We start from the raw sequence: 26563 nt of genomic DNA on the forward strand, positions 1-26563 counted from the left end.
CCTGTGAAAGACCAACATAAATAGTGATGAAAGCCAAAATACTAAATGTCATGCGTGAGTATTGAGTAATCCACTATTTTGTAGAAGGGGGTCAAAATTACAATTTTCACCTGAGATTTGGAGTCAATCTAAAAATGACTTTAGAAAGATGGCAGCATTATTTTTTTAATTTATTTATTTATTTTTTTAACAGAGATTGGTAGGTCTGTTAGTAAAATCAGTTATCTTTGTGGGATTATATGCCGTATCTTTGGTTCTTAAACTTTTCTTTTGGTATCCATATCTTTAAGGCCCTATATGGTTCAATTCAAGAGTTATTGGGATCTTAATATGGCTCTAAGAGTAAATTGTACACAATTTTAAAGGTCAAAAACCAAATGTGAGACACTGCATACAGCGGATAATTTTTTTTCTTTTAAAGAGGAATGTCTGAAGAGCAAATTATATTGAAACTAGAAATGTTTCTTGTTTCCCCTCTATCAAAACTATTGCACAGAACATTCCTGTCTGAGTATCATAAATATTCTTTTTCTCAAGTTTATGTGCCTGTAACTCAAGAAGTATTAAAGATATGTCTCTATCCTATTAGATTCTGGTTCTTAATAAACTTCTCATTTAGAGTATTTATTTTAAAGGCCCTATATGGTTTTATCCCTAAGATATGGCCTATGGGGATCCCAATGTGGCTCTGTTCATATTGTTGAATTTTACCCATTTTCAGTGGTTGAAAACCAAATGTGATTTTGTTTATCCAGTCATGACTGTTGACACAGCATGTGTGTATATAAGAACCATTTAAATATATATATATATATATATAAGTGTGATGTCAAATTATGAATAACCAGGATTAATTAACTCCTCGTAAAGTTATGAACAGTGAAACATAAGATAACCCAGGATCCCATTTACCTGGGGTTTATACAGGTGCTGGTCATATAATTAGAATATCATCAAAAAGTTCATTTTTTTATTATAAATTATTTTTAAAAATGAAACTTTCATATATTCTAGATTCCCTACATGTAAAGTAAAACATTTCAAAAAAAATTTTTTTTTTAATTTTGATGATTAGAGCGTACAGCTCATGAAAGTCCAAAATCCAGTATTTCAAAATATTAGAATATTTCCTAAGATCAATCAAAAAATGGATTTGCAAAACAGAAAAGTTCAAGTTCTTTAAAGTATGTTCTTTTGTGCACTCAATACTTGATCGGCAGGACATATTACAGCAAATGACTTGCTCCTAGCACAAATTACTGCATCAGTGAAGTGTGGCATGGAAGTGATCAGCCTGTGGCACTGCTGAGGCACTATTGAGCCTTCAGATCATCTGTATATTGTTGGATCGACTGTTTCTCATCTTTCTCTTGAAAATATCCCATAGATTCAGGTCAGGCATGTTGGCTGGCCAATAAAGCACAGTAATATCATGGTCAGCAAACCACTTGGAAGTGGTTTTTGCACTGTGGGCAGGTGCTAAAGTCCTGCTGGAAAAGGAAATCAGTATCTCCATAAAGCTTGTCAGCAGATGGAAGCATAAAGTGCTCCCAAATCTCCTGGAAGATGGCTGCATTGACTTTGCACTTGATAAAACACAATGGACCAACACCAGCAGACGTCACGGCCCCCCCAAATCATTATTGACTTCAGAAACTTCACACTAGACTTCAAGCAGCTTGGATTCTGTGCCTCTCCAGTCTTCCTTCAGACTCTGGGACCATGATTTCAACATGAAATGCAAAATTTACTTTTATCTGAAAAGAGGACTTTCGACCACTGTTCACTGTCCAGTTCTTTTTCTCCTTAGCCCAGGTAAGATGCTTCTGACGTTGTCTCTGGTTCAGAAGTGGCTTGGTAGTCCTTTTCCTTTTCCTGGTGACTCTTGATGCGCTGACTCCGGCTTCATTCTACTCATTGTGAAGCTCTCCCAAGTGTTTGAATCGGCTTTACTTGACAGTATTCTCAAGCTTGCGGTCATCCCTGTTGCTTGTGCACCTTTGCCTACCCAATTTCTTCCTTCCAGTCAACTTTGCATTTAATATGCTTTGATACATCACTCTGTAAACAGCCACCCCATTCAGTAATGACCTTCTGTGACTTACTCTCTTTGTGGAGGGTGTCAATGATTGTCTCCTGGACCATTGCCAAGTCAGCAGTCTTCCCCATTAGTGTGGTTTCAAAGAACAAAAGATACCCGGAATTTATACTGTAGGGATGGTCATTTAATGAAACTCAAATGTAAATATTCTAATATTTTGAGATACTGGATTTTGGACTTTCATTAGCTGTACGCACTAATCAACAAATTTAAAAAAAAAAAAACTTTTGAAATGTTTTACTTTACATGTAGGGAATCTAGAATATATGAAAGTTTAATTTTTTAAAATAATTTACAATAAAAAAATGAACTTTTTCATGATATTCTAATTATATGACCAGCACCTGTAATAACCCAGTGTGAACTATTTCAAGTGTGAGAGCCCTTAAATATTTCAAAGTTTGAGCTATTATCAGTGATTCCACAAAATATGCCTCTTAGCAGATACTACTTGATCTATGACTTTGCTTCACATGTGATAACAATAGAAAATCATAATACTTAAACAATCCAGGTGAGGAAATCTTGGTTTACTGATGTAAATACAATGTGTGGGGAAAGCAAACACACTTTCCTAGGTGGCATGGAACTTGTTTTAAACATGTACAGTACTGCATAATTTAACTCATGCAAGCTTCAGAAGCTATTAAAATGAACAAAACCCTTCTTCTAAATATCTGTGAAACTGATTCAAATATAGAATCTTATGAACAGACTACTGAGAGCAAGTTAAAGTGTCACAACTTGACCATTTCAGTGTATCATATGGGTATGTTCTATGCAGTTGTTTTGATAGAGGGAAATGAGATACATTACTAGTTTCAATATTTATTCTTCAGACTTTCCCCTTTGAACACAATAAGCATCAGCTGTGTGCAAGGTGACCCACTTTTGGTTTTTGACCATTAAAAATGTTGTTAATCAACAATTTGGACATGGAGCAGCATCTGAGATCCCCATATATATGGGATTGAACCATAATAGGGCCTTAAAAACATTCCAAAAGAAAAGTTTGCCAAGAACCAGAATGTAAAATCTATTGAGATATCTTTAATATTTTTTGAGTTACAGGCACGCAAACTTGGGGAAAATAATATTTTATCAGACATGAATGTTCTATCCAGAATCAGAATCAGAATGCGCTTTATTCGCCAGATGTGCACAAACACACAAGGAATTTGTTGTGGTTTTCTACAGGAGCTCTTGGTACACACATACATATGACATGAGAACAGAAAGAACTTTTAAATAAGTAAACTAAGAAAATAATAATAAATAAGTAAAATAAAATAAATAATTATACTAATGTGGTATACATCTAGAACAGAAGACATACAGATTTGTATTGTATATACAGCAGGATGAAAAAAAAAATTTTTTATATATATATATATAGCGTTGGGGGAAAAAACTGTTCTTATGCCTAGATGTTCTAGTGCACAGAGATCTGTAACGTCTGCCTGAGGGCAGAAGTGCAAACAGGTTGTGTCCAGGGTGAGAGGGGTCTGTGATGATGTTACCTGCCTGTTTCTTCATTCTGGCGTTGTACAAGTCCTGAAGGTTGGGCAGGTGCACACCAATTATCCTTTCAGCTGTCCTAACAATCTGTTGCAGTCTTCTTATATCTGATTTGCTGGCTGACCCAAACCAAACAGTTATAGAAGTGCACAGAACTGACTCAATAACAGCTGAGTAAAACTGTAAAACTTCTCCTAAAGTCCACTATCATCTCCACTGTTTTGAGCGTGTTCAGCTCCAGGTTATTGTGACTGCACCAAACAGCCAGCTGTTCAACCTCCAGTAAGCAGACTCGTCTCCGTCCCGGATGAGGCCGATGACTGTGGTGTCGTCTGCGAACTTCATGAGCTTGACAGAGGGGTCTTTAGAGGTGCAGTCATTTGTGTAGAGGGAGAAGAGCAGTGGGGAGAGCACACAACCCTGAGGAGCTCCAGTGCTGATGGTGAGGGTCCTGGACGTGGGTTTTCCCAGTCTCACTAGCTTCTGCCTGTTTGTCAGGAAGCTGGTGATCCACTGACAGATTGAGGTGGGTACAGAGAGCTGAGTCAGTTTATTCAGGAGGGTATCCGGGATTATGGTGTTGAAAGCCGAACTGAAGTCTACAAACAGGATCCTTGCATAAGTTCCTGGTTTGTCCAGATGTTGTAGGATATAATGCAGTTCCATATTGACTACTGCATCCACAGACCTGTTTGCTCGATAAGCAGACTGCAGGGGGTCCAGCAGGGATCCAGTGATGTCCTTCAGGTAGGCCAGCGTCAGTCTCTCAAATGACTTCATGACCACAGACGTCAAAACAACAGGTCTGTAGTCATTTAGTCCTGTGATTTTTGGTTTCTTGGGTACAGGGATGATGGTGGAGCATTTGAAGCAGGAGGGGACTTCACACAGCTCCAGTGATCTGTTGAAGATCAGCGTGAAGATGGATGACAGCTGGACAGCACAGGCTTTGAGACAGGCTGGTGAAACACCGTCTGGGCCTTTGGCTTTCCTAATCTTCTGTTTCCTGAAGACTCTGCATACATCCCTCTCACTGATCTGAAGTGCAGGTTGAGGAACAGGAGGGAGAGGGGTGAGGGTGTTGATGGCTGTGTGGTGAGCCGGTCAGAGCGGGTGTGGGGTGTGAGACCAGACTTTTCAAACCTGCAGTAAAATGTATTCAGCTCGTTGGCCAAATGTTGGTTGTCCACAGTGATGGGGGATGGGGTCTTGTAGCTGGTGATGGTTTTCAGGCCCTTCCACACTGATGCTCGGTCAGTAGCTGAAAGCTGGTGTTCTAGCTTCTTAGCATAGCTTCTCTTTGCTACACTGATTTCCTTATTCAGTGTGTATTTGGCCTGTTTGTACAAGACTTTGTCCCCGTTCCTGTAGGCATCCTCTTTAGCCTGGTGAAGAATTTATTTGTTTTCATAGGAAACAAGATACATTTCTATTTTCAACATTATTTTTTCTTCAGACGTTCCTCTTTAAAAGAAAAAAGTATCTGTTGAATGCAAAGTGACCCATGTTTGGTTTTAGACTGTTGAAAATGTGTACAATTTAATAGTTTATTCTTGGAGCCCCATTGAAATCCCCATGTCTCTGGAATTAAACCACATAGGGCCTTCAAAATGAAGACACCAAAAGAAAAGTTTAAGAACCTAAATCTAAAAGGATAAGAAGATATCTTTAATACTTCTTGAGTTACAGGTTTTCAAACTTTGGAAAACTGCTTTTTCCCATTTTTGAACTATCACCTTTGTCTTATAATCCAACAAAGATGGCTAAAGTCAGCAGATTTTACTAACAGACCTACCATTCTGTGTAAAAAATAATGATGCTTCCATCTTTTTAAAGTCATTTTACCCCCCTTTAATTTGACTCTAAATCTCAGGTGAAAATTGTCATTTGACCCCCCTCTCAGGGCTCTAGACTGCGACCAAAATGGTTGCAAAAACGACAATTTTTTTGATAATGTGCAAGTTAAAATTTTACATGGTCGCATTGGTGCGTAATGTATTCCTTTAACTCTTTTGTGATTTAGAACGTTTAGTGCATCATGTGATCAACTGCTAAATTCAAATGTGCTTTCGCACTTTGGCTGGCGCGCTGAGCCAGAGACTGGCGAGCTCAGTGCTTGACATGACAATATTCAAAGTATTCAGTGTTTTAAACCACATAAGGTTTATTTTATGTTTCAGACATTTAAATACACACATGTACTAGCAAAACAATACATTTTATAGCTCGTAAAATACACACTGATGTCTATGGAAGCGGCAATAACAATCCATTCAATTATAAATTGACAAGGTATTTTATTCATATCAGATACACATTAAGTAACTATAAAGTTTACTCTATTCTTCTCCCACTTCACCAGCCACGTACTTTCATGTATTTTGGGAGAAGTGGATGATTTGACGTGTTGTAAATCCGACAGATCCGATTCTCTGAACTGCGGTACAAACTAACGTGGCTAACATCACGCATTATAGATCAACTAATATGATCATTATAAAGTTTTTTTTGTTTGTTTGTTTTTTTCCTACAACAAAACACATTCACTTACATGTATTTGAGTATTGAAATATCAGGTAGGTAATGGCATAAACAGCAAGTTTGTGAATATTTTGAATAAAAAAAGTAAAATGTTTAGTCACTGTCAATCTTTACATCTGTGCAAAACCAGCATATACAAATTAAAAGCACGATTCATCAGCATGCAAGGTCATTATTATTATTAATATTAAAAAAAGGGTTGCATATTGTAAGTCAGTGCAACCAACTGAAAAAGTTAGTTGCACCAGTGCGACCAGTGGAAGAATGAGTCTAGAGCTCTGCCCCCTCTACAAAACAGTGGATTACTCAAATATTCTACATACCTTCTGTCATCCTATTGATAGTTTATACTTTTTTTAGCGATTAAAAATGCCTTTAGTATAATTCAATTAATCAATCCATTAGTAGGAATCCATCAAAGTCCCGGAGGTGTAAGTTTGCATTAATAATAAGCCTTGATAATAAAAAGCCTTGTCCGAGTGCATACAGATGGTAGTCAACCAGAATGCGTTTTTTTGCCGTGGGTACTGTCGCGGTTTACCGCGGGAAATTCATTTATGCTCTTGACCGCTAAGTGATGCTATAACAATAGATTTTCACGTTATGGAGTGGACACATCACAGCTCGTTTTCGCGAGTAGCAGTCAACTGCGCCTTGTGGAGATTAAAATACTATCAATAAGATTTTTAAAAATCACATGCACACCACATGTAGTAAATGTAAGCATGCGTGTAAGCATTTGCTGTTTATAATGAATTAAAACAGTAGGCCTACAGTAAATGTCAAAATTGTTTACTTTTTCATGGACTGCGCATCAATGCAGTACTAATACCCCATATTTCTCTTTAAAAATGTCTTAATAGGCCTATGTATTTTCTTCTTGTAATAAAATAAAAAGAAAAAGAAATGTGAATTATATAGGCTACACATAAAACACATTTGTGATAGCATAGTTTTCATTAATAGGCTACGTGAATGAGTAGGCTTTGCACATGCGTTTTGACAGCAGTGAAAATAGGCCGGTGCATAACGCTACGACCAGGGGCGCAGGAGACATTTTCAAAGTGGGGTGGGGGGGGACCAAACTGTAAGCAAAAGTTTAGACAGTAAGATCAGATTTCCAGATATCGGACCACATTGCTGAAAGTGATACATATTATAGTATATGTTGTCTGTGCTATAAAAAAAAAAAAAAAAGCGTTTTGTGATTTTGATCAGTTTTATTTGTTCCAGGACAAGAATATTACAATCTAGAACAGGATCTACATCCTCCAGATTTTTATAATTCCTTATGTGCATCATTTTTGTCATCTGTGTTGAGCATCACCCCAGCATCACCTGGCTGCCTCCTGGAGATGTGATGCCAGCTGTGCCAGTTGCTGCTGTTGCTCACTAATCTTCATCAGCAACTGAAACAAAGAAACTGTTAATACACAGTTTTTGCACTGTAATAATATCCATTTCACATATATCAAAATGTAGATTTATTGAAATGACAATTTTATTTAAGTCTGACTGGTGTGCAAGCAGCCTTGCCATATCCTAAATGTAGTTTTGACTTTTTTTTGTCAAATAATAATTTATCAGTTGCTGTGCTTTCACATTTCAAAATAAAAAGTTTATCAATTTAGTATAAGCATTGTAAATGCAGTAATGCAGTATATATACATATACAAACGCAGAGTCCTTTCCTCTCGCGTCCTCTCCACTGCGCTGCTGGCCGAGGCAATCATCGCAATCGTTTCGATTTCAAAGATATCTTTTATCAATGCCATCGATGCTTTTTCCTTTTCTAGATGTAATTATCGAAATCAAAACAGTCCATAAACTATAAATCCCCACGAAAACTCGCGAAAACTAATCTGAACTAATCTGAGAGATCAGCCTCCTGACCTTGAAGTGTCAAATTTCTCGGTTTCTGAATGGACGGATGGCTTGATTGACATGTCCCCACAAACGCTGAGTTCCGGGCATGATTTATATACCATCGACATGTCCTCAGAAAACGTTAGCACGCTTTGATCGATGGTTTGGAGATCGAGTGTTTCTAGGTTCAAGAGAGCATTTCCTGTTCTGCACATCCGCGACAAAACAGTTGATTATTTACGAATGAAAGCTCACAAAAATGTGAAAATGGTCTCGTTTGAAAGAAAATATCCTAAGCTAAAAGATGATATAGAGTTTTTAGCTGTTTGTGGCTGACTGAAGCAGCCCTTATCAAAAGTGCGGGAGTCGATTTGTCTTTTCAAAACTTCGGGGGTCCTGACCCCCCTGTCCCCCGTGCCAACGGCGCGCCTGGCTACGACACATGGCGCAACTGTGCTTTAAAAGATCAGAGTTCAAGATCTGGTTCGGGATGGCCTTTTCAAGCCAACATATTTTGTTTGAAATGTTCATTTATTGACCAGAAAACTACCTTTGTCATTTTTGTTTATTTTTAATTGATAATGATAACAACATTGTAAATACTTGCTCTTAACAGATGTTGGGTGACAGTCTTTGTTTTACTGTTCTTGATGCTTAAGAAACAGCAGATTGGTCAAGCGTTTGGTTTTGTGAATCACTTATCAGGGCTCCAGACAAAAAAATTCATTAAGGAGCCATTGGCTCCTATAGGGGGAAAAAACAGGTGCCAAATAATAATTTTTTTTTAAGAGCCACGCAACAATGAACTTAAAATTTTAAATCACTTACTTTTAGTCATCCTGTTGTGTTTATATATCTCCCCTTTACAGTTTCAGCTTTTTCATCATATAGTTTTTGTTAATGTTTTGAATCCGATTAGATTTTTATAATTTCTGCTTTCATTTTTTTTCAATTTTTTTTTTCAAATTTTTTTTTTTTTAGTTTTATTTTTTGTCTTTAAACATGTCTGTTTAGTTTGTATAGATTTTTTTTAGTATTAACACTTATTTCAAGCAATAAAAAATGTTTTTAATGGTTTTAGTTAACTATAATAACCCTGATGCTAGTAAAATCTTTATATTGAATAATATGTGTCAAATAATGTTCTTAGTCAAGTTACCTTTATTTATATAGTGCTTTTTACAATGCAGATTGTGTCAAAGCAGCTTTACAGTGATAACTGGTAAATAATTTTGGCTGCTCAGCAGCTCTTAAAGAAAATGGTGTCATTGTCCATCTCAAGTAAATTCAGTATTGATTCATTCCATTGTAAGAATCAATAGTTATTAATTTAGTTAATAACTATTAACTTAGTCTTTCCTTCCTGAAGCTACAACAGTTTACTTTGAATCAAATGAAAATAAATATATGGAAATAAATATATAAATTTGGTTTGTGTAACCAAATAACAAACAGGGCAATTGATATACATACTGCTTGACTTTAATTACTTAGAAATACATCGGGACTCTTATTTTGAAATGTCTGTGCTTTACTTTTGCATTCAAATTCAGATGAGGATTAAAAAATTACATTGCTATAACCGTTTACAACAACACAATATAATATGAATAATATAAAGTAAACTTTGTGATAATTGATCAGCATTAGTTCAAGAGCAATCGGTTGACAAATGTGCGCTAATCATTGAATGCAAGCTGCTCTGAAGAACGTGCAACAGCACCATCTTTTGACTTTAAAACATGCAGCGCTCGCATTTATTTAATGAAATTAATAATAATCACATTAGGGAGTATCGCGATTTGTTTTTCCATCCACAAAATATAAGACGCCTTAAAATGATCATTAATGCTCTTGTTATACTCTTTAAGGCACTGAAGACTTTTAATGACCTTAAATTTATATGATGAGCATGAGCGGAGTGGAATAATGAAAGTGATCAGTATGATTGATATTCCAAACGGTAAGCACGCGCTGCATTGTGTGTGTATCTGCAGTCTGTAGAGCCGGTTTCCCCTTTTGAATGACGAATATAGACAAATTTATGTGAAGAAATAGGCAGTTGTCTCCTTTATGCAGGAGCAGAATGGTCGCCAATAGCGACCTCGGCAAAAATATCACCCGCAAATTAATATTTTTAGTTGCAAATGCAACCGTTTTAGGCGCAGTCTGGAGCCCTGCTTATGAAACTGAGATGACTGACAATGATAACCTACGGATAAATGATAAAGCAACAGAAGAAGAACAACAACTTTCAAAACAGATCCGTATCAAACAAATCAGTGTTGGCTGAATGTTTATTCATATGTTTTACGTGAAACATTTTTGTTGACTAAATGACTAAAAACAAATAATAATAGCCTACTAACTAGGCTAAATAGTAGCTTATTGCTTAATTTTCAAGGTAAAGTCTTGGGACAGTAGCCTATTTATTTATTAGGTGTTTATTCCCTGTGCGATTTTATGTAAAATGAGGAATAAAAAAGCTTATTCTTGCGACATTTTACATTTCTATTGCCAAATAAGTTGCTGTGTACAATTAAAACATTGCAAAATAAAAATAGTACAAGCAACAAGGTAAGAACATAAGTTTTATTTTCGTCTCTCTCACCAACATGCTGGATATCTTTCAGCAGGTTCCTCGCTGACACGCAATTTACACTTTTTGTCCTCCACCCCCACCGTGAAGCTACTAAACTTTCCCAACCCCCATATCTGAGCATCTGAGGGTGACTAAAAGCGAGAAGTCGCAAAAGAACAATTCACACTTAAATCTCTATTCTAGACATTAGCCTAATATTTTAAAGTGTATAGAATAGATAATGAATAAATTAGCCTAAATCATTTACATGTCGTAGTATTTTTGTCATAAATATGGAAGTTTATTAATGCCAAATGTTTTTGAAATAAAAAGCTTGTTGAATTGCACTAATTGGAAAAAAAAAAAAAGTGCATTGCATTAACCATGCTTGCATTTTAATGCATTGTATTTTTAAGACTTGCATTTTTATAGGCTGAAATTCAACGTGGTCATTTACTTAAGCTGTGAATATTTCACTTCAAAACATTTCACACACACTTTCATTATTAAAAATTCAAAGATTCGTATTCACCTTTTAGATTTCACTTCCAACATATTCAGTTTGTTGTAGATTGCCGATGCATGATCTCCATCTGCTGTTAGTCATCCTCGCTAGCAGCACCTGCTGGTGCTGTTAATGAATACCAGAGATACGGCTAGAGAATCATTCATTCAATCGTTCACAAAAATTGATTTACAGAAATAGAGCAAGTGTATGTGTTAATTATCAGGGCCAGAATATATGCAGAAAAGCTGATAAAGACACAAAAGATGTTTACGTTTAATTTAATGTCTTCATGATTACTTTCCCTGTGCATAGACTACATGTAAGCAGCTTTCTCTACCGCAAATGAGATTATAATGCTGTTTCCCCCGATGCTTATGTAGCCTATAACAAACATTACATCTGAGGAATGCTAAAGAATTACATCTTGGTTGCTTCGTTTCCTTAATTATTATCATAGCTTGTGCGACGTTGTGCTGTAATACTGGGGTTGCCCTCATTCCCCAATAACACTTAACCTGAAAACATACATCTTGTACCTTATTGATGTACAATATACACAACACTATACATACTGTATACATGCAGATGAGCCCAGAAAGTGCTTTGCCTTTAAAAAAAAAAAAAAAACACCCCATCATGCAACACACGCTTGGATTTTCTTTATAATATGGCTCATGGGAGAAAGACGCTTTTTTTTTTTTTTTTTTTTTTTTTTTTGGTCAGGCATGATGCACACCTTTTTAGATTTTTGATATTTATTCAAATAAATAAGGGCCCATATGGTAGTTAAAAAATAGCAATATTTACACATGATTTAAGTTTATTTCTATTAAATATCAAAAATCTAAAAGGTGTGCATTATACCCGTCACCTACATAATCACTTTAAGGTTGGTTTTATGACTGTAAGTCAAATTTTTCAAATGATATTGAGCTTTAAATGATGGTATATTGTGTGTATGAGCATACATATGATTTGACAGTTTATTTTATTAAATATCAAAAGTCTAAAAGGTGTGCATCATGCCTGACACATACATGAACAGTTTACAGTTGGTTTTATGACCATAAGCCATTCTCTTCAAATGCTATTGAAGTTGGAATCGTGTATCGCATGACTTTGGAGACGGTCCCTAAATTTGCGAATATCGAACGTCCAACGCTGAGCCAACTTTATACTAGTATTTCACTGGGATATGCTTAGCATCAAAGCCTATGGCGATGCAGCACGCCAAAACCCGCCAAAATGGTTGGCTATATAAGCGAGCATTTCGCCATAGGATTTTAGATCTCTCTCCTTCAGCGACGACGACGCTTCTCTTCGCTGGAACTTCGAGCCGAAAGCCTTCGCCTGCTGGAACGAGCTCTCCCGCTGTAGAAGAGGCACTGCAGCAACCAGCTGAGATTCGGCGAAAGCCTGCAACGCCGGCGCCCTTGTAGACTGCCGCCCGCTTCCGGCCGCCTTCTCAGCGAGTCTCCTGCCGCCCGCTTCCCGCTTCCGGCCGCCTTCTCAGCGAGTCTCCTGCTGCCATCTGGCGCTTCTAAAAAAGCAAATTTCTTGTGGTTCACCGCTTTGCTAAAAGAGCTTTCTCCAGCGGTTTTCACCGCTCTAAAAGAGCATTCCGTTTTCACGGCGCCGCGGCGTTTATACAAATGCCGCGCCACAGCTGTGGCACATGCAGAGCCCCTCTGCATGATGACGGGCACGGTGAGTGCGTCTTTTGCCTGGGCAAGTCCCATGCAGAGGCGGCGCTCACCGGGACTTCATGCTCTCACTGCGAGAGCATGAGTCTCACCTCTCTGCGCTCGCGGATCGCTTTCTTCAATGAAAGCGGTCCTGCCCCTCACGCCCCCCCGTCTTCTTCCTTCCACGAGCCTGCGAGGAAGAAACAGCAGGGCAGAGGGGCTCAGCGCCCGGAGCTATGTGAGCTCACGCCGGCTCAGCCCCCGCGTGCCTCACCCTCTCCCACGAGAGAGCCTTCTCCCATCCTGTTCTCCCGCCCTGAGCAGCGTCCCTTGGCTGAAGCGAGCGACCTCGTCTCTTTCGGCGGTTCAGAGGACGAGCCGCTTGATGACTCCATGTCATTGGCGGCTTCTGAAACAGAGGAATGGGCCGGCGTTTCCGAAGACCCCGCCCACCTGCTGTCGCTTGAGCCCATCGACGCCAGAGCTGGAATGGACGCCGAATTATTCCGCGTTCTCTCTAAAGCCGTCGAGGAACTCGATCTCTTGAGTGGGCTCCACCTGAAGAGCCAACGGGCAGCAGACTGGACGGAATGGTTCCTGCCGGGACGTAGCCAGGCTCTGCGCCGTTCTTCCCTGAAGTACACGATGAGCTGACCAAGTTGTGGCGCGCCCCCTACTCGGCCCGCTTATGCACTACCACTTCTGCAGCTCTCACTTCAGTTGATGGCTCTCAGGAGAAGGGCTATGAGCACATGCTGCCCCAGGACGAGGCCGCGGCCGCTCACCTCTGCCCCCCTCGGGTGTGGGGTGGAAGAATAAACGAGCCCTTCCTACTAAGCCCTGCAGGACAACCTCTGCCCTGGCTGGCAGAGCCTATACGTCTGCGGGCCAAGCTGCCTCTGCGCTACACACCATGGCCATTCTCCAGGTGTTCCAAGCAAAGCTCCTCCGTTCCCTGGACGAGTCTGGAATTACCTCGACGACCGGCTCATTCTGGCCCAGTCTCGAACCGAGCTAGACCATCACAGATCCGTGCTCCTCAGCCACTTGAAGTGCCTAGGACTCAGGGTCAACTTTGCCAAGAGCTCACTGCTCCCTAGCCAGCGTATTACGTTCCTGGGTGCAGTTTTCGACTCAGTCCAAATGAGGGCTGTAGTCTCGCCAGAGCGCGCACTGGCAATTCAGCAGCTTGCGGCTTCAGTCAGGAACAAAGCCTGTTTCCCTCTGAAGTTTTTCCAGAGGATGCTAGGGCTGATGGCTTCCGCCTCCCCGGTTTTGCAGCTCAACCTTCTGCGGATGCGACCTCTGCAATTCTGGCTGAAACTCCGGGTCCCACCTCACGCTTGGCGGCATGGCCGCTTTCGCGTCAGGGTCAATCAGGCCTGTTTAACAGCCCTGAAACCTTGGACAAACCCTATATGGTTCAGTCAAGGGTTACACCTAGAGACGGTTTCCAGAAGGATGGTGCTTTCGACTGGAGTTGGGGCGCTCTGTGCGAGGGCAGACCAGCTCCATATCAACTGCCTCGAGATGCTGGCAGTGAGTCGAGCCCTTCACTCCTTCCAAGCGATCCTGAAGGGACGCCACGTCTTAGTCCAATCGGACAGCATGACAGTGGTGTTCTACATAAATCACCAAGGCGGCCTTTCATCCAGCCACCTCTGCGCACTGGCAAAGTGCCTCTTGGAATGGGCATTACCCAGGCTACGGTCGCTCAGAGCGACACACATACCAGGCAGAACGAATCTGGGTGCAGACATGCTATCTCGGAGCAATGTCCCCTCAGACGAGTGGATGCTCCACCCCCAGACGGTTCTCAGAATCTGGGAGCTCTTCGGGAAAGCAGAGGTCGACCGCTTCGCCTCAGAAGACAACTCTCATTGCCCAACTTATTTTTCGAAGGACACAGATGCACTGGCCCACGACTGGCCCAGCCTCCTCCTTTATGCCTTTCCCCCGATAACTCTGATCCCTCAGGTCATCAGGCGAGATCATCAGGGACCTCCTCTCTCAGGCGAACAGGACGATCTGGCTTCCCCAGCCAGAACTCCGGGCTCTGCACCTATGGTTCCTCGATGGGAGCCTTTAAACCTCCCCGGGGACGTGCTAAATACTATTTCTCAGGCGAGAACCCTGTCTACGAGACGCCTCTATGCCCAGAAATGGTCGGTCTTCGTCGATTGGTGCTCTGCACGAAACGAAGACCCTGTTGAGTCTGACGTATCTCAGATACTGTCATTTCTCCAGGAGCGTCTGGATAAGGGCCTCTCCCCTTCCACGCTCAAAGTATACGTAGCAGCCATTGCAGCGTTTCACGCTCCTATCGCTGGCCAATCAGTGGGCAGAAACAGCCTCATTGTGCGTTTCCTGAGAGGTTCTAGGCGGTTAAACCCCCCCCCGTCCTCTCACTGTTCCCACTTGGGACCTTTCCACGGTCCTCAGAGCACTCAAATGGCCCCCCTTTGAACCGCTGCGGTCAGCTGACCTTTGGCCCTTAACGCTCAAAACCGCTCTGCTACTTGCACTAGCATCGGTCAAGCGTGTTGGCGACCTGCAGGCCCTCTCCGTGAGCCCTGCGTGCCTTGAGTTTGGGCCCAACAACTCAAAGGTCATTTTAAAGCCCAGGCATGGCTACGTCCCTAAAATGCTCTCGACCCCGTTCAGATCGCAGGTCATTTCCCTCTCAGTGCTGCCTCCCTTATCGGACGAGCAAGAGTTGGAATTACTCTGCCCAGTAAGGGCATTGAGGACCTACATTGAGCGGTCGCAGCCGTTTCGGCAATCTGACCAGCTTTTCGTCTGCTTTGGCGGCCGCACCAAAGGGTCTCCTGTCTCAAAGCAAGGAGTCTCGCGTTGGATAGTCAACGCTATCGCTCTGTGTTACTCCTCTATGGGCCTTGATTGCCCCATAGGAGTAAGAGCCCACTCCACTAGAGGGATGGCCTCCTCGTGGGCCTGGTCTAGTGGTGTCTCTATCAGACATCTGTGAGGCGGCCGGCTAGTCCTCGCCGTCCACTTTTGTCAGATTTTATAACCTGGACATTCCGACCTTGCATGCTCGGGTCCTCTCGGTATGATACGATGGCCTCTGTCGAGCTCCGTCATTATGCCACCCCTAGGGAGCTAGCTCCCTCTTAGCAAGTGTAATATAAAGGGTTTGACGGCTTCGGCCTCCTCACTTGTCCCCAGGACCCCTCCGGTGTCCAAGATAAGTCCAGTCTTTCCTTCCCGTGGCACGGCGTGGTTGAATTCATTCCCCATACGCAGTACGAGTGAAGTATCGAAAGGGAACGTACTCGGTTACGAACGTAACCTCGGTTCCCTGAGATACGGAACGAGTACTGCGTTCTATGCCGTGCCACGAGGCTGCGGCTTCAGTGTCGTCGCTTCAGTCGAATGACCTGAAATCCTATGGCAAAATGCTCACTTATATAGCCAATCGCTCCGCCCATTTTGGCGGGCTTTGCAGTTACACTGCGTTATTGAAAAAGGCTTCAGCATTGAGGGGAAAAAAGGAGTTTTTCCCAATACGCAGTACTCGTTCCGTATCTCAGGGAGCCGAGGTTACGAGTACGATTCCTCAGATGTAATATTTGATCTGTACATCAACATTGGGTGGGAAAAGCGTTAGAATCTCATTTGTGGTAGAGAAAGCAGCTTACATGTAGTCTATACACTGGGAAAGTAATCGTGAAGACATTGAATTAAACGTAAAGACAGCTTTTGTGTCTTTATCAGCTTTTCCGCATATATTCTGGCCCTGATAATTATCACATACACTTGCTCTATTTCTGTAAATCCGTTTTTGTGAACGAATGAATGAATTATTCTCTAGCAGTTGCTCTGGTCTCCATTAACAGCCACTAGCGGCACCTGCTGGTGAGGACTACTAACAGCAGATGGAGATCATGCATCGGCAATCTACTGCTATTCCTGCAGTTCCTGGATGTCCAATGTTGAATTTTCTATTTTGAACCACTGAATTTGTGGAAGCGAATTTGTAAAGCAAAATAAAATGGACCAAAAGTTGCGACTGAATATGTTGAAAGTGAAATCTAAAAAGTGAATATGAATTTTAATGATGAAAATGTGTGTGAAATGTTTTGAAGTGAAATATTCACAGCTTAAATATACAACCACGTTGAATTTCAGCCTATAAAAATGCAAGCCTTAAAAATACAATGCATTAAAATGCATACATAGTTAATGCAATGCACTTTTTTTTCTTCATTTTTCAGAACGAATTAATAGCCTAACAATGTTCTCACAACAAAGAAACATTCTAATAAAAAGTGATAAACAGGTCCTTAATTAATTTACAAAGGAACGATTTAATATACAAATATGATTAACAATTTCTTAATTCATGGACACTATATTTTTTTGCATGTTATGTGCAGATCTCTGTGTTGTACCGGAATAAATGTTTCAATGTGCATGCCTGACCTGTTGAACTACATCAGTGAATTATTAAATATTAATTTTTTTTTTTTTTCTTTTTTTTTTTTCCAATTAGTGCAATTCAACAAACCTTTTTATTTCAAAAACATTCGGCATTAATAAACTTCCATACATAAGTTTATTAATTGTTAAATATTTCCTTATTTTATATTTCTTTATATAAAAAAAAAATATTTAAAAAAAACTTTCTGGATGACGAACCCTACATATAAGTTCATATATATATATATATATATATATATACATACACACAAATGTAAATTCAATTTGTTGGATAATATTTGTTGCTTGGTGTAAAATGGAAATCCATTGAAATTTTTTAGCCTATAAATGTAAGCAAAAAAATATGGTATAAAAAATGTGTTTTAGAACTGCAGAACACACACATCTCTGTAGCCCATGTTTGTGCAGGATTTGAACCTGTGTCATTGTTTCTGTCCAACACTCTACGAAATGTAGCAGTAACCAGCGCGTCCGCGCATGTGAAAGAGGAGCGCTCTTCATTCCTCTCACTTCGCAATAGTCAAAATAAAAGGAAATTTCTGGCACTGACTGTCAGATATGATGGTCTGGTGGTGTATTTTTTCATGTTTATTAAAATACAAGAGGGATGTTTAAATCTTGATCGGGGATCGTGCTGCATTTTGTGGAAAACAGATTTTTTTGCTAATAGTTTGTTTTATGGGGAAAACCTAACACAACATAAAATAATTGTTAGTCTATTTATAATAAAACTTCACTGAAATTTTAGCTGTAATACAATGTCTTTTTGAATTTGTTCTGAATTATGGACCAAAGCGCGTTCATATTATTAACGTCTTAAATGAGGTTACTGCGTCATCTTAATTTTACATCCCAGACACAGGGAATACAAACACTGATCTCTCTATTCAAAACTGCAATAATTAATAAGTTTAACTGTCCCAGGACTTTATGTAGGCCCGTGTTGAAAATATTTAGGCCAATTTATGGAGCCCCGCGCTGACGTGTGGAAAAAATGTTTTAGGCTATTAATCATTCGAAAAACATAAGGATGTTTTATTGGGATATTTCGCCCCTGCGTTTTAATTCCACTGTAGTTAAATTGTGGGTAACTTTTAGCCTATTTTTTCGTTTCTTCGTTTTTCAGAACAAATTAATAGCCTAACAATGTTCTCACATTTTTATTAGGCAACAAAGAAACATTTTAATAAAAAGTGATAAACAGGTCCTTAATTAATTTACAAAGGAACGATTTAATATACAAATATGATCAACAATTTCTTAATTCATGGACATTATATTTTTTTGCATGTTATGTGCAGATCTCTGTGTTGTACCAGAATAAATGTTTCAATGTGCATGCCTGACCTGTTGAACTACATCAGTGAATTATTAAATGTAGTTTCAAGCGTTTTGTCTACCGGCACTAATATTTCACTGTAACAGTAGGCTATTCAAATAGCTGGAACATTATGCACTTATATGATAAATTATAGCCTATAAATGTAAGCAAAAAAATTGGTGTAAAAAAAAAAAAAGTTTTAGAACAGCAGGACACACACATCTCAGTAGTCCGTGTTTGTTCAGGATTTGAACCAGTGTCATTAGTGATACTGCTTCCCAACACTCTACCACTCGACTACGAATTGACTTTCCGCAAAATGTCCAGAACAGAAGTTCACTTTTCCAGCAATAACCAGCGCGTCCGCGCACACAAAAGAGCGCTCTTCGTTCCTCCCTCTCATTTCACAATAGTAAAAATAATCAACTCATTGCACATAATTTGTTGAGTAGAATTTCTGGCACTGACTGTGAGATATGATGGTCTTGTGGTGTATTTTTTTTGTTTATTAAAGTGCAAGAGGGCCGTTCAAATCTTGATTAGAGGTCGCGCTGCATTTTGTGGAAAACAGCAGATTTTTTTTTTTTTTTTGCTAATAGCACAGTTTGTTTTATGGGGAAAACCATAAAACAAACTGTGCATGCCTGACCTGTTGAAATACATCAGTGAATTATTAAATGTAGTTTCAAGCGTTTTGTCTGCCATCACTGTAATATTTCACTGTAGGCTATTCAAATAGCTAGAACATATGCACTTATATGATAAATAATTAGCCGAGATTAAATGTTTTATTATTATTATTACCAGTAATTTATTTTATTTTATTTTATCTTCATTTAAAAGTACAAATGTCACAGCAGCCTTATGCAATGGTGCAAACCGTCCCTTTGGGCCACCTATTGGTGATTTCACGACAAGTGTCACTGGGTTGCATTTAACGTGGCGGCATTGCACAGGGCGGTAATAGGCATTTTGGCTGACTACCTACTCTATGTGGAAATAAAATGGTTTAGTTAAATTTTTACCTCTGTTACTTATGCTCATTAGTCTCATAAACCTGCCATTCACCAGGTTGATGCTCAGGGATGTTCCAACCAGATCATGTGAGTGGAGCAGTGTGATAATATTTCCTCCGGAGCAGAGAGCGCCTTTCTGAAGATTCCGCTTACTCAGTCTGCTCAGGGCAACCTCGGTCAACCCAGAATGCTCTTTGTGATATGCTGGTGCGAGAATATGTAAAATAAGCAATAGGTCTAAGGTTATGGAGTTCAAATATTGTTTTAATGAAGTTGCAAATCTTATTCATAGCCTAAATGCACACTAAACATAAAAGTTAAGAACGAAGGAGAAGAAATTGAAAGGGAATGTGGAGAAACTGAGTTAGCAAAGATTCATTTTGTGATATAGGCCTATATAAGTTCTTTTTCATTTTTTGCTTACGGATAAAAAGTCTGAAATACCTTTGCAGTGCTATACTGTTAACGAACATCCCAAAGCCATCCACACTGATAAGAGCGCCATTTAGACAAATATGTAAATATGTGCTGCATGCTTTCCCCTTAATAACAAAATAAACATACAACAAAAATAACAGAAGTGAGACAACAGAAGTTAAGAAATCATCTGATTTGATGATCACATCACAAGCTCTGCAACTCGGCACTATCCAGTCAAGCCACGTCACATTTATTTATAGCCTATAAAATATTGCTTTAAAGCCACAAAGATCATAACTGTTATCTATATGCCTACTGTAATTGAGACATTTATACAAAAAAAATTCCTTACAAACAGTAAGATGTATAGTACAGAGAAATTAAATGTCGGAGCAGGATTTGTCGTTTTACCGGTGAGCGTGAGTGGTACATGAGTGGAGCATTTGCTTGGGCCATAAACAGTTGAATGCACTGGCATAGTGTGGAATATTGAGTGCAGCATCACATTCCAAACAAACACACCCCTTTATTGCTCCGCCTCCAAATGCACGAGCACACAATGCAGGAGTGGATGTCTTTTGTAAAGCTATTGCCTGATCATAACCCTTCTTTTTCCAGTGATATTCCTCTGACCTTTTCTCTTTTGTAATGTGTCTTAGCCATCTCTCTTGCTACAGTCTTTCTTTCAATCTCCCTCTTGCTCACTCTCTCTTCCACATCCTAAGTGTACACGCCCCCTACTGATGATTGGCTACAAATGCGTGGTGGCCAGAGGAGAACTGGCCCCCCGACTAAGCCTGGTTTCTCCCAAGGTTTTTTTTTTCTCCATTTAAACACCTATTTGCCACTTGTCTGCCACCTGATGTCACCTGATGGAGTTTGGGTTCCTAGCCGCTGTCGCCTTTGGCTTGCTTAGTTGGGGACACTTGACATTTGACTTGACATTTGATATTCAACAGTGCTTTGATCTGCCTGCATTGACACTATTCTTTTAAGAGCTGCTGTGCAGCCAAATAATGTACCAGTTATCAATGTAAAGCTGCTTTGACACAATCTACATTGTAAAAAGCGCTATATAAATAAAGGTGACTTGACTTGACTTGGTGCACAGTCTGATCACTTTCAACAGCATTTATCAGAAATTGCTTACTGCACCTTTAAATCAAGATGCATTTTCTTGAAATGCAAAGTGACAAAATATAAAGTCTTATTTTCTGTGTAGTTGATCAAAATGAAGCAAGTTTATGATTAAAACAAGAACAAATATCTGCCAATGGGTTTAGAAAAATCAGCTTAACTCAAAGGGAAGTTTTCATAACTCATTGATGGACATTTGTTCTTGTTTTAATCATAAACTCACTTTTGTTAAATTTTCCAAGACTTCATTTTACATTTGCATCTCAAGTAAATGTATCAAATATGTTTAGGTATTTGTATTGGAAAACAGGACAAAATTACTATTTTTTTTTTATTTATTTTTTTTCTCCAGTGCATTCAAAATTTAACACCATGACTTTAAGACTTTCTGCTCTGGTTTAAGACCTTTATAATGCCTTAATTTGTTTAAGGGTGCATGAAGATTTTTTTAAGTTCTGCAGAAACCTTGAGGTTTATGATTTTTGTTTGTTGTGCATTTGTGTTTAGGAAGCAAGAGGTAGTCTTCCAGCTGGTCAGAAATCTGGGTGGTTTTACAGTGGTCGATAATGTCTGTGAAAGCACCACTCATGTGGTGTCCGGCAGCCCACGGCGGACACTTAATATCCTGCTAGGCATTGCACGTGGCTGCTGGATCCTATCCTTTGAGTGGGTGTGTATAGTGCTTATTGCTTTGTGTGTATTTTTTTTTTTTTTTTTTTTTCCTAACTGTGATAAACACCATTCTGTAAAAGATTTAGGTGGTAGTTAATATATTATTGTATCTTATCTTTTGTTTGCTTATCTGTGCAGATCCTATGGTGTTTGGAGCACAGGCAGTGGGTTCCTGAAGAACCTTATGAGCTATCAGATCATTTTCCAGCTGCGCCTGTAAGTACATGTGTTTCTATAATACAGTAAATATCATGGAACCTGTTAAGAACTTTTAATTTCACCACATATTCTTAAACACATTAAACACGAATCATTTCTCACTGAGGGTGAAAATTTAAATTTGTTGGTGGTCTTTTCTTCTAGTTTTATTTTAGCTTTACTAACTAGCTAGCTTTACTAGCTTTACTTTTACTCTTACTTTTACTTTTACTAAAGTGTTAAATGAAGGTGCAAACAGAATGGTAAAGACACTGCACAGCTGTTATTAGGATTTTTTTTTTTACACTCAAAGTCTAAACTCTTTTCTTGTCTCTTTTCTTTAGCAATGTGTACTTTATAACACACTGAATCATAGAAACTAGGGATGCTCGTAATTAACTGGTTAACTAACAGTAAGAATTTTGACTGATTAATAGTATCGGTTAAATGGTTTAAAAAGTAAATTTTCAAGATCTTTTCAAGCTTGATTCCTCACAAATTATGATCACCTGAAAGAGATGGTCTCAGCTGATTGAAAATGAACTCTGGAGCGGTTTGCTTGTGCTGTGAAAGCATTAAACCAATGGGCCAAGCTGTATCAATTTCTAATGTGAAATGCGTTGCAATAAATGCAGCAGTGTCTAATTCTGTGGGTGAGCAATAGGGCTGTCCCCGACTAAATATTTTTCTAGTCGACTAGTAGTCAGCTAGTCACGTGTATGATTAATTTAATTAATTAATTTAATTACTCAAATATGTACCGGGATGGAATCAGAAAATGGTTTGAGTATCAGGGCTGAGAAAGAATATTATGTGACATTGCTAACATTGTTCTACATTACAGAGAAATACTAAAGTGGAAGTGTTTTCATACACAAAACCAAATTATCTTGCAGGTACAGAGGGGTTCAGTGGGTCTCATTCACTAATAATTGTGTGGATTATTTCGTATTTGTACGCACAGGAGAACTTCTCAAGAAAAATCTCAGCCTAACTCACAACACGTGCGTATGCACATGAATTTGTTCTTAACCTCTTTCTTATTTTAGTGAACTTGGAGTATTCTAAATGAGCAGCCGCGTGCATGAGGTTAGTCATTTGCATAAAACAAGCCCAAACCATGTCCATATAAGGGCTTTCCGTGCACGCTTTCCTAACAGGCTTATGTGATACATGCTGATGTTTAAAGACGCGCTCTCGAAGGATCTTCGGGCTATGCCAAGCGTGCCATTCTCACCAGTTCTCACAATAAACACCTTTCATACAGACCCAGATTACACACCTCTCATGAGCCAGCTGTACATACGTGTATATCTGCGTTATTCAGAGAAACTTTGCAGCTGAACATAATCACTGTATATGATGAAATGTATTTCATCATATACAGTATTAGTAAATTGTATTATGTAATTGTATATATGGATTATATAATACATTTAATGTAACATACTTAATTATATTAAACTATAAATATAATTATAGTCTTGTTAGGATGAAATTTCATATTTATATAACTTCTTAACACGATTATAAGGCCGTACAGAGTAAGTGCTTTTTTGCGTACGAGTGCTTTCGGTTGTTCCTATATTTTGTAATAAATTAAGAATGATTTTTAGTAAGACATTTTTGGTGAATCGTGATTTGTTCTTAAAATCGTTCCTATACGTATTTCACGCACAAATTTGTGCGTATGCATGCTTAGTGAATGAGACCCAATAATTTTGATTGTAACTGTGTGTCTGTATAACAGTAATAATTAACACAATTAGTTATTTTTTAGGGTGAAACGCAATATTGTAATGCATTGATTTTAAAAGTAACTTTTCACAACACTGTTCAGGGACGATCACCTGGCAGCGCTCATGTACCCCGCCAAGAACAGCTTGATCTCGGCAAGTCCTTCTGACATTTGCTGCTGGCTCTGATGTCTCTGTAGTGGTTAAACATGAGATATGATTCGTTTTGGATATATCTAACAGGCACTCTTTGGTCTCATGAATATGTTATTTGTTTCTGGGCAAACCATTTTGAGTGAAGGTGAAGTTAAGTTTCCTAGTTTTATATTTTTATATAACTCTAAAATCATTTTATTTTATTTTATCAATATTCATTCTAAACTGGAGCGCTCCCTTTGTACATTTGACTGAATTGTTTGTCTATTTTGCTTGTCTGTTTCCTAGTGTACGAACTTATTATGATTGTATAATGGCTATTATTGTCAAAAAATATTTCATATAAAAAATATTGCCATTTTTGTTTGATTTACCTTGATAAACGGTCTGTGTGTTAATGGTAGGGATATGCTTGTTTGCCAGAGTAGGTTGCGGCAAGAGACAGGCAATCAGGAACGAAACAAGGTTTAAAATAGGAAATTATTTGAACTTTGCATACCATCTTGCGAGGCTCAACCGAGAAGCAATGTGGTGCCGGGGTAACACTGAATCTGATGCGCCAGCGAACACGGACATGGCAAACTGATTTATTTTCACACATTTATGACTTGACCAAGAGAATGAAACCTCTCTAACAGACTGTCTAACTAAGATTACATATGCTCTCCTTTCTTTCTTTCTTTCTTTCTTTCTTTCTTTCTTTCTTTCTTTCTTTCTCTCTCTCTCTCTCTCTCTCTCTCTCTCTCTCTCTCTCTCTCTCTCTCTCTCTCTCTCACTTAAAATCAGAGGTGGTTCCATCTGATCACTTGCAATTACTAGTGCGGACAGTCTACCTGAAAAAAACTGATTTGAGACAAAATCTGATTTGTAGTCTGAACATAGCCTCAGATCTTTATTCCTGCCCATTTTTCCTGCATCCAATACATAATGAAAAACTCATTGTTTGCATACTGTCAAAGAGTATAGAACCCAAGAGGCAACACTCTGATACTTTTTGGGTAACAGCCACTAGATGGCGCTCCAGTAGCGCGTCTGCCATTATGGGGTGAAAATACTAACTGGACCATAGAATCCTTCACATACGCACCCAAAATCGGCGAATTTCACTGCCAAATCAGAAGCGCAAAAGAACATTTTTCAAATGAAATCATCAGTAAATTTTATGGCACCTACAGTAAATGTTGTATTGTCTTATATATGTTTTATTTTACCAGTTGTGGAACTTAACCATTCAACCATCTGTGGTAACGTATAGTTAGCCTATTTTGAGTATTTCCATTTTATGCAACTTACACATTTATTAATAGTAAATTAATAATTAATAAATTTAAGATCATGTTTGCAACGAACAAAATATTTCAGATGGAGTAATAGTAGCCTAATAATAGTATCAGTCCACTAGGTCTGAATTGAAATAGGCTATATTGTACGTTTTAATGGATCACGATACAAACATAACGATCGTATAATACATGATGCATTGCTGTGTCCGTTATCACATAATTCCCACTTTTGGACACTTTTGCTTTAACGGACATTACACTGCAAAATCAAGCTGTTGTATTCATATATTTATTGTCCAGCATTCCCAATTTTTTCTGATGCATGTCCTTAATTTAATTTCATATGTTGGTATTAATTTTGTGTTTATAAGCCTAATGCTAATACTAGATCTTTTAAAGATTTTTAACCCAAACTGACTGGGTTTCTAGAGAGCAAAAAGGTTTTGTGAAAAAAGTGGAAGGCTTACACAAAGTCTGTAAAATAAACTGTTAAAAGGATTTGATGATTACTAGTGATAGTATTTAGTAGATTTCAGCTTTAATTCACCCCAAAATGGCGGAAACTCAGGACTGCTGCTGGGTGCTGGTGTTGCCATGGAACGTTCTATTGAGTGTTGCTTCTTGTTAGTGTATAGTGTATATTCTGTGATACTGTCTAATCTACCCAGGCTTTAACATGTGGCCTTGTTAGGAGATGATCAAAGATATTTGCTTCACCTGTGACTGGTCATAAAGTTTTGCTCATCAGTGTATTACAATATGGATGTTTTGTCCCCATTATGTCCATGCATGAGAGATGGTGTCAAATCTTTTTGTACTAGCCTATGCTAGTTGAGGAGCAGCATGTCTCAATACTCATCCGGTTGGTCTGTTGCAGGACAGTAGATATGATTTTGTGGGACAATGTGAGATACGTGTGTGTGAGATAAATTTACTGCTATTATACTGCTATTATTGATTTTTTTTTTTTTTTTTTTTTAACGTACGTTGGAAAGCCTATTTGCCATGACGTTGGATAATAACATTTTAAATCGCTAAATAAGCTTTGTTATTTGTGACCAGCTCTGTGACTATCACTGCCCATAGTCCAAATGATATGATGCAACTTACTCTATGGCAGTGTTTCCCAACCACTGTGCCGTGGCACACACTAGTGTGCCGTGGCACACACTAGTGTGCCGTGGAAAATTACCAAATGGCAAAAAAATAAATAAATAAAATAAAATAAATGCTATGCAGACTCCTAAAATCAGTGCTGTTGGTCACCCTTTGCTCCTGTATGTGGGTTTTAACAATATTTAACCAATGAAAAGAATTTAAAAGAGCTTCGTAACTCCATTGGATCCTCAAACTGTCCGTC

The 26563-nt window shown here is 38.9% G+C and overlaps 1 protein-coding gene across 13 annotated transcripts in view; it reads left to right on the top strand.

The window, feature by feature from the left end:
* The window catches only part of mcph1 (microcephalin 1), a 184689-nt gene that overhangs the window by 49497 nt on the left and 108629 nt on the right, over positions 1-26563 (top strand). For 8 of the 13 annotated variants that reach the window (XR_007933182.1, XM_051916830.1, XM_051916823.1 and 5 more), the window contains 2 exons: positions 21666-21828; positions 21969-22046. Coding sequence is in view for 10 of the 13 variants with exons in the window: in XM_051916830.1 (XP_051772790.1) it covers positions 21666-21828; positions 21969-22046 (241 nt within the window). In the remaining 3 variants the exon portion in view is untranslated. The remainder of the gene's footprint in view (positions 1-21665; positions 21829-21968; positions 22047-26563) is intronic. The other 5 variants (XR_007933183.1, XR_007933184.1, XM_051916826.1 and 2 more) reach the window with 1 other exon arrangement.

This window comes from Ctenopharyngodon idella, chromosome 13 (assembly GCF_019924925.1).
Source record: "Ctenopharyngodon idella isolate HZGC_01 chromosome 13, HZGC01, whole genome shotgun sequence".
NCBI lineage: Eukaryota > Metazoa > Chordata > Actinopteri > Cypriniformes > Xenocyprididae > Ctenopharyngodon > Ctenopharyngodon idella.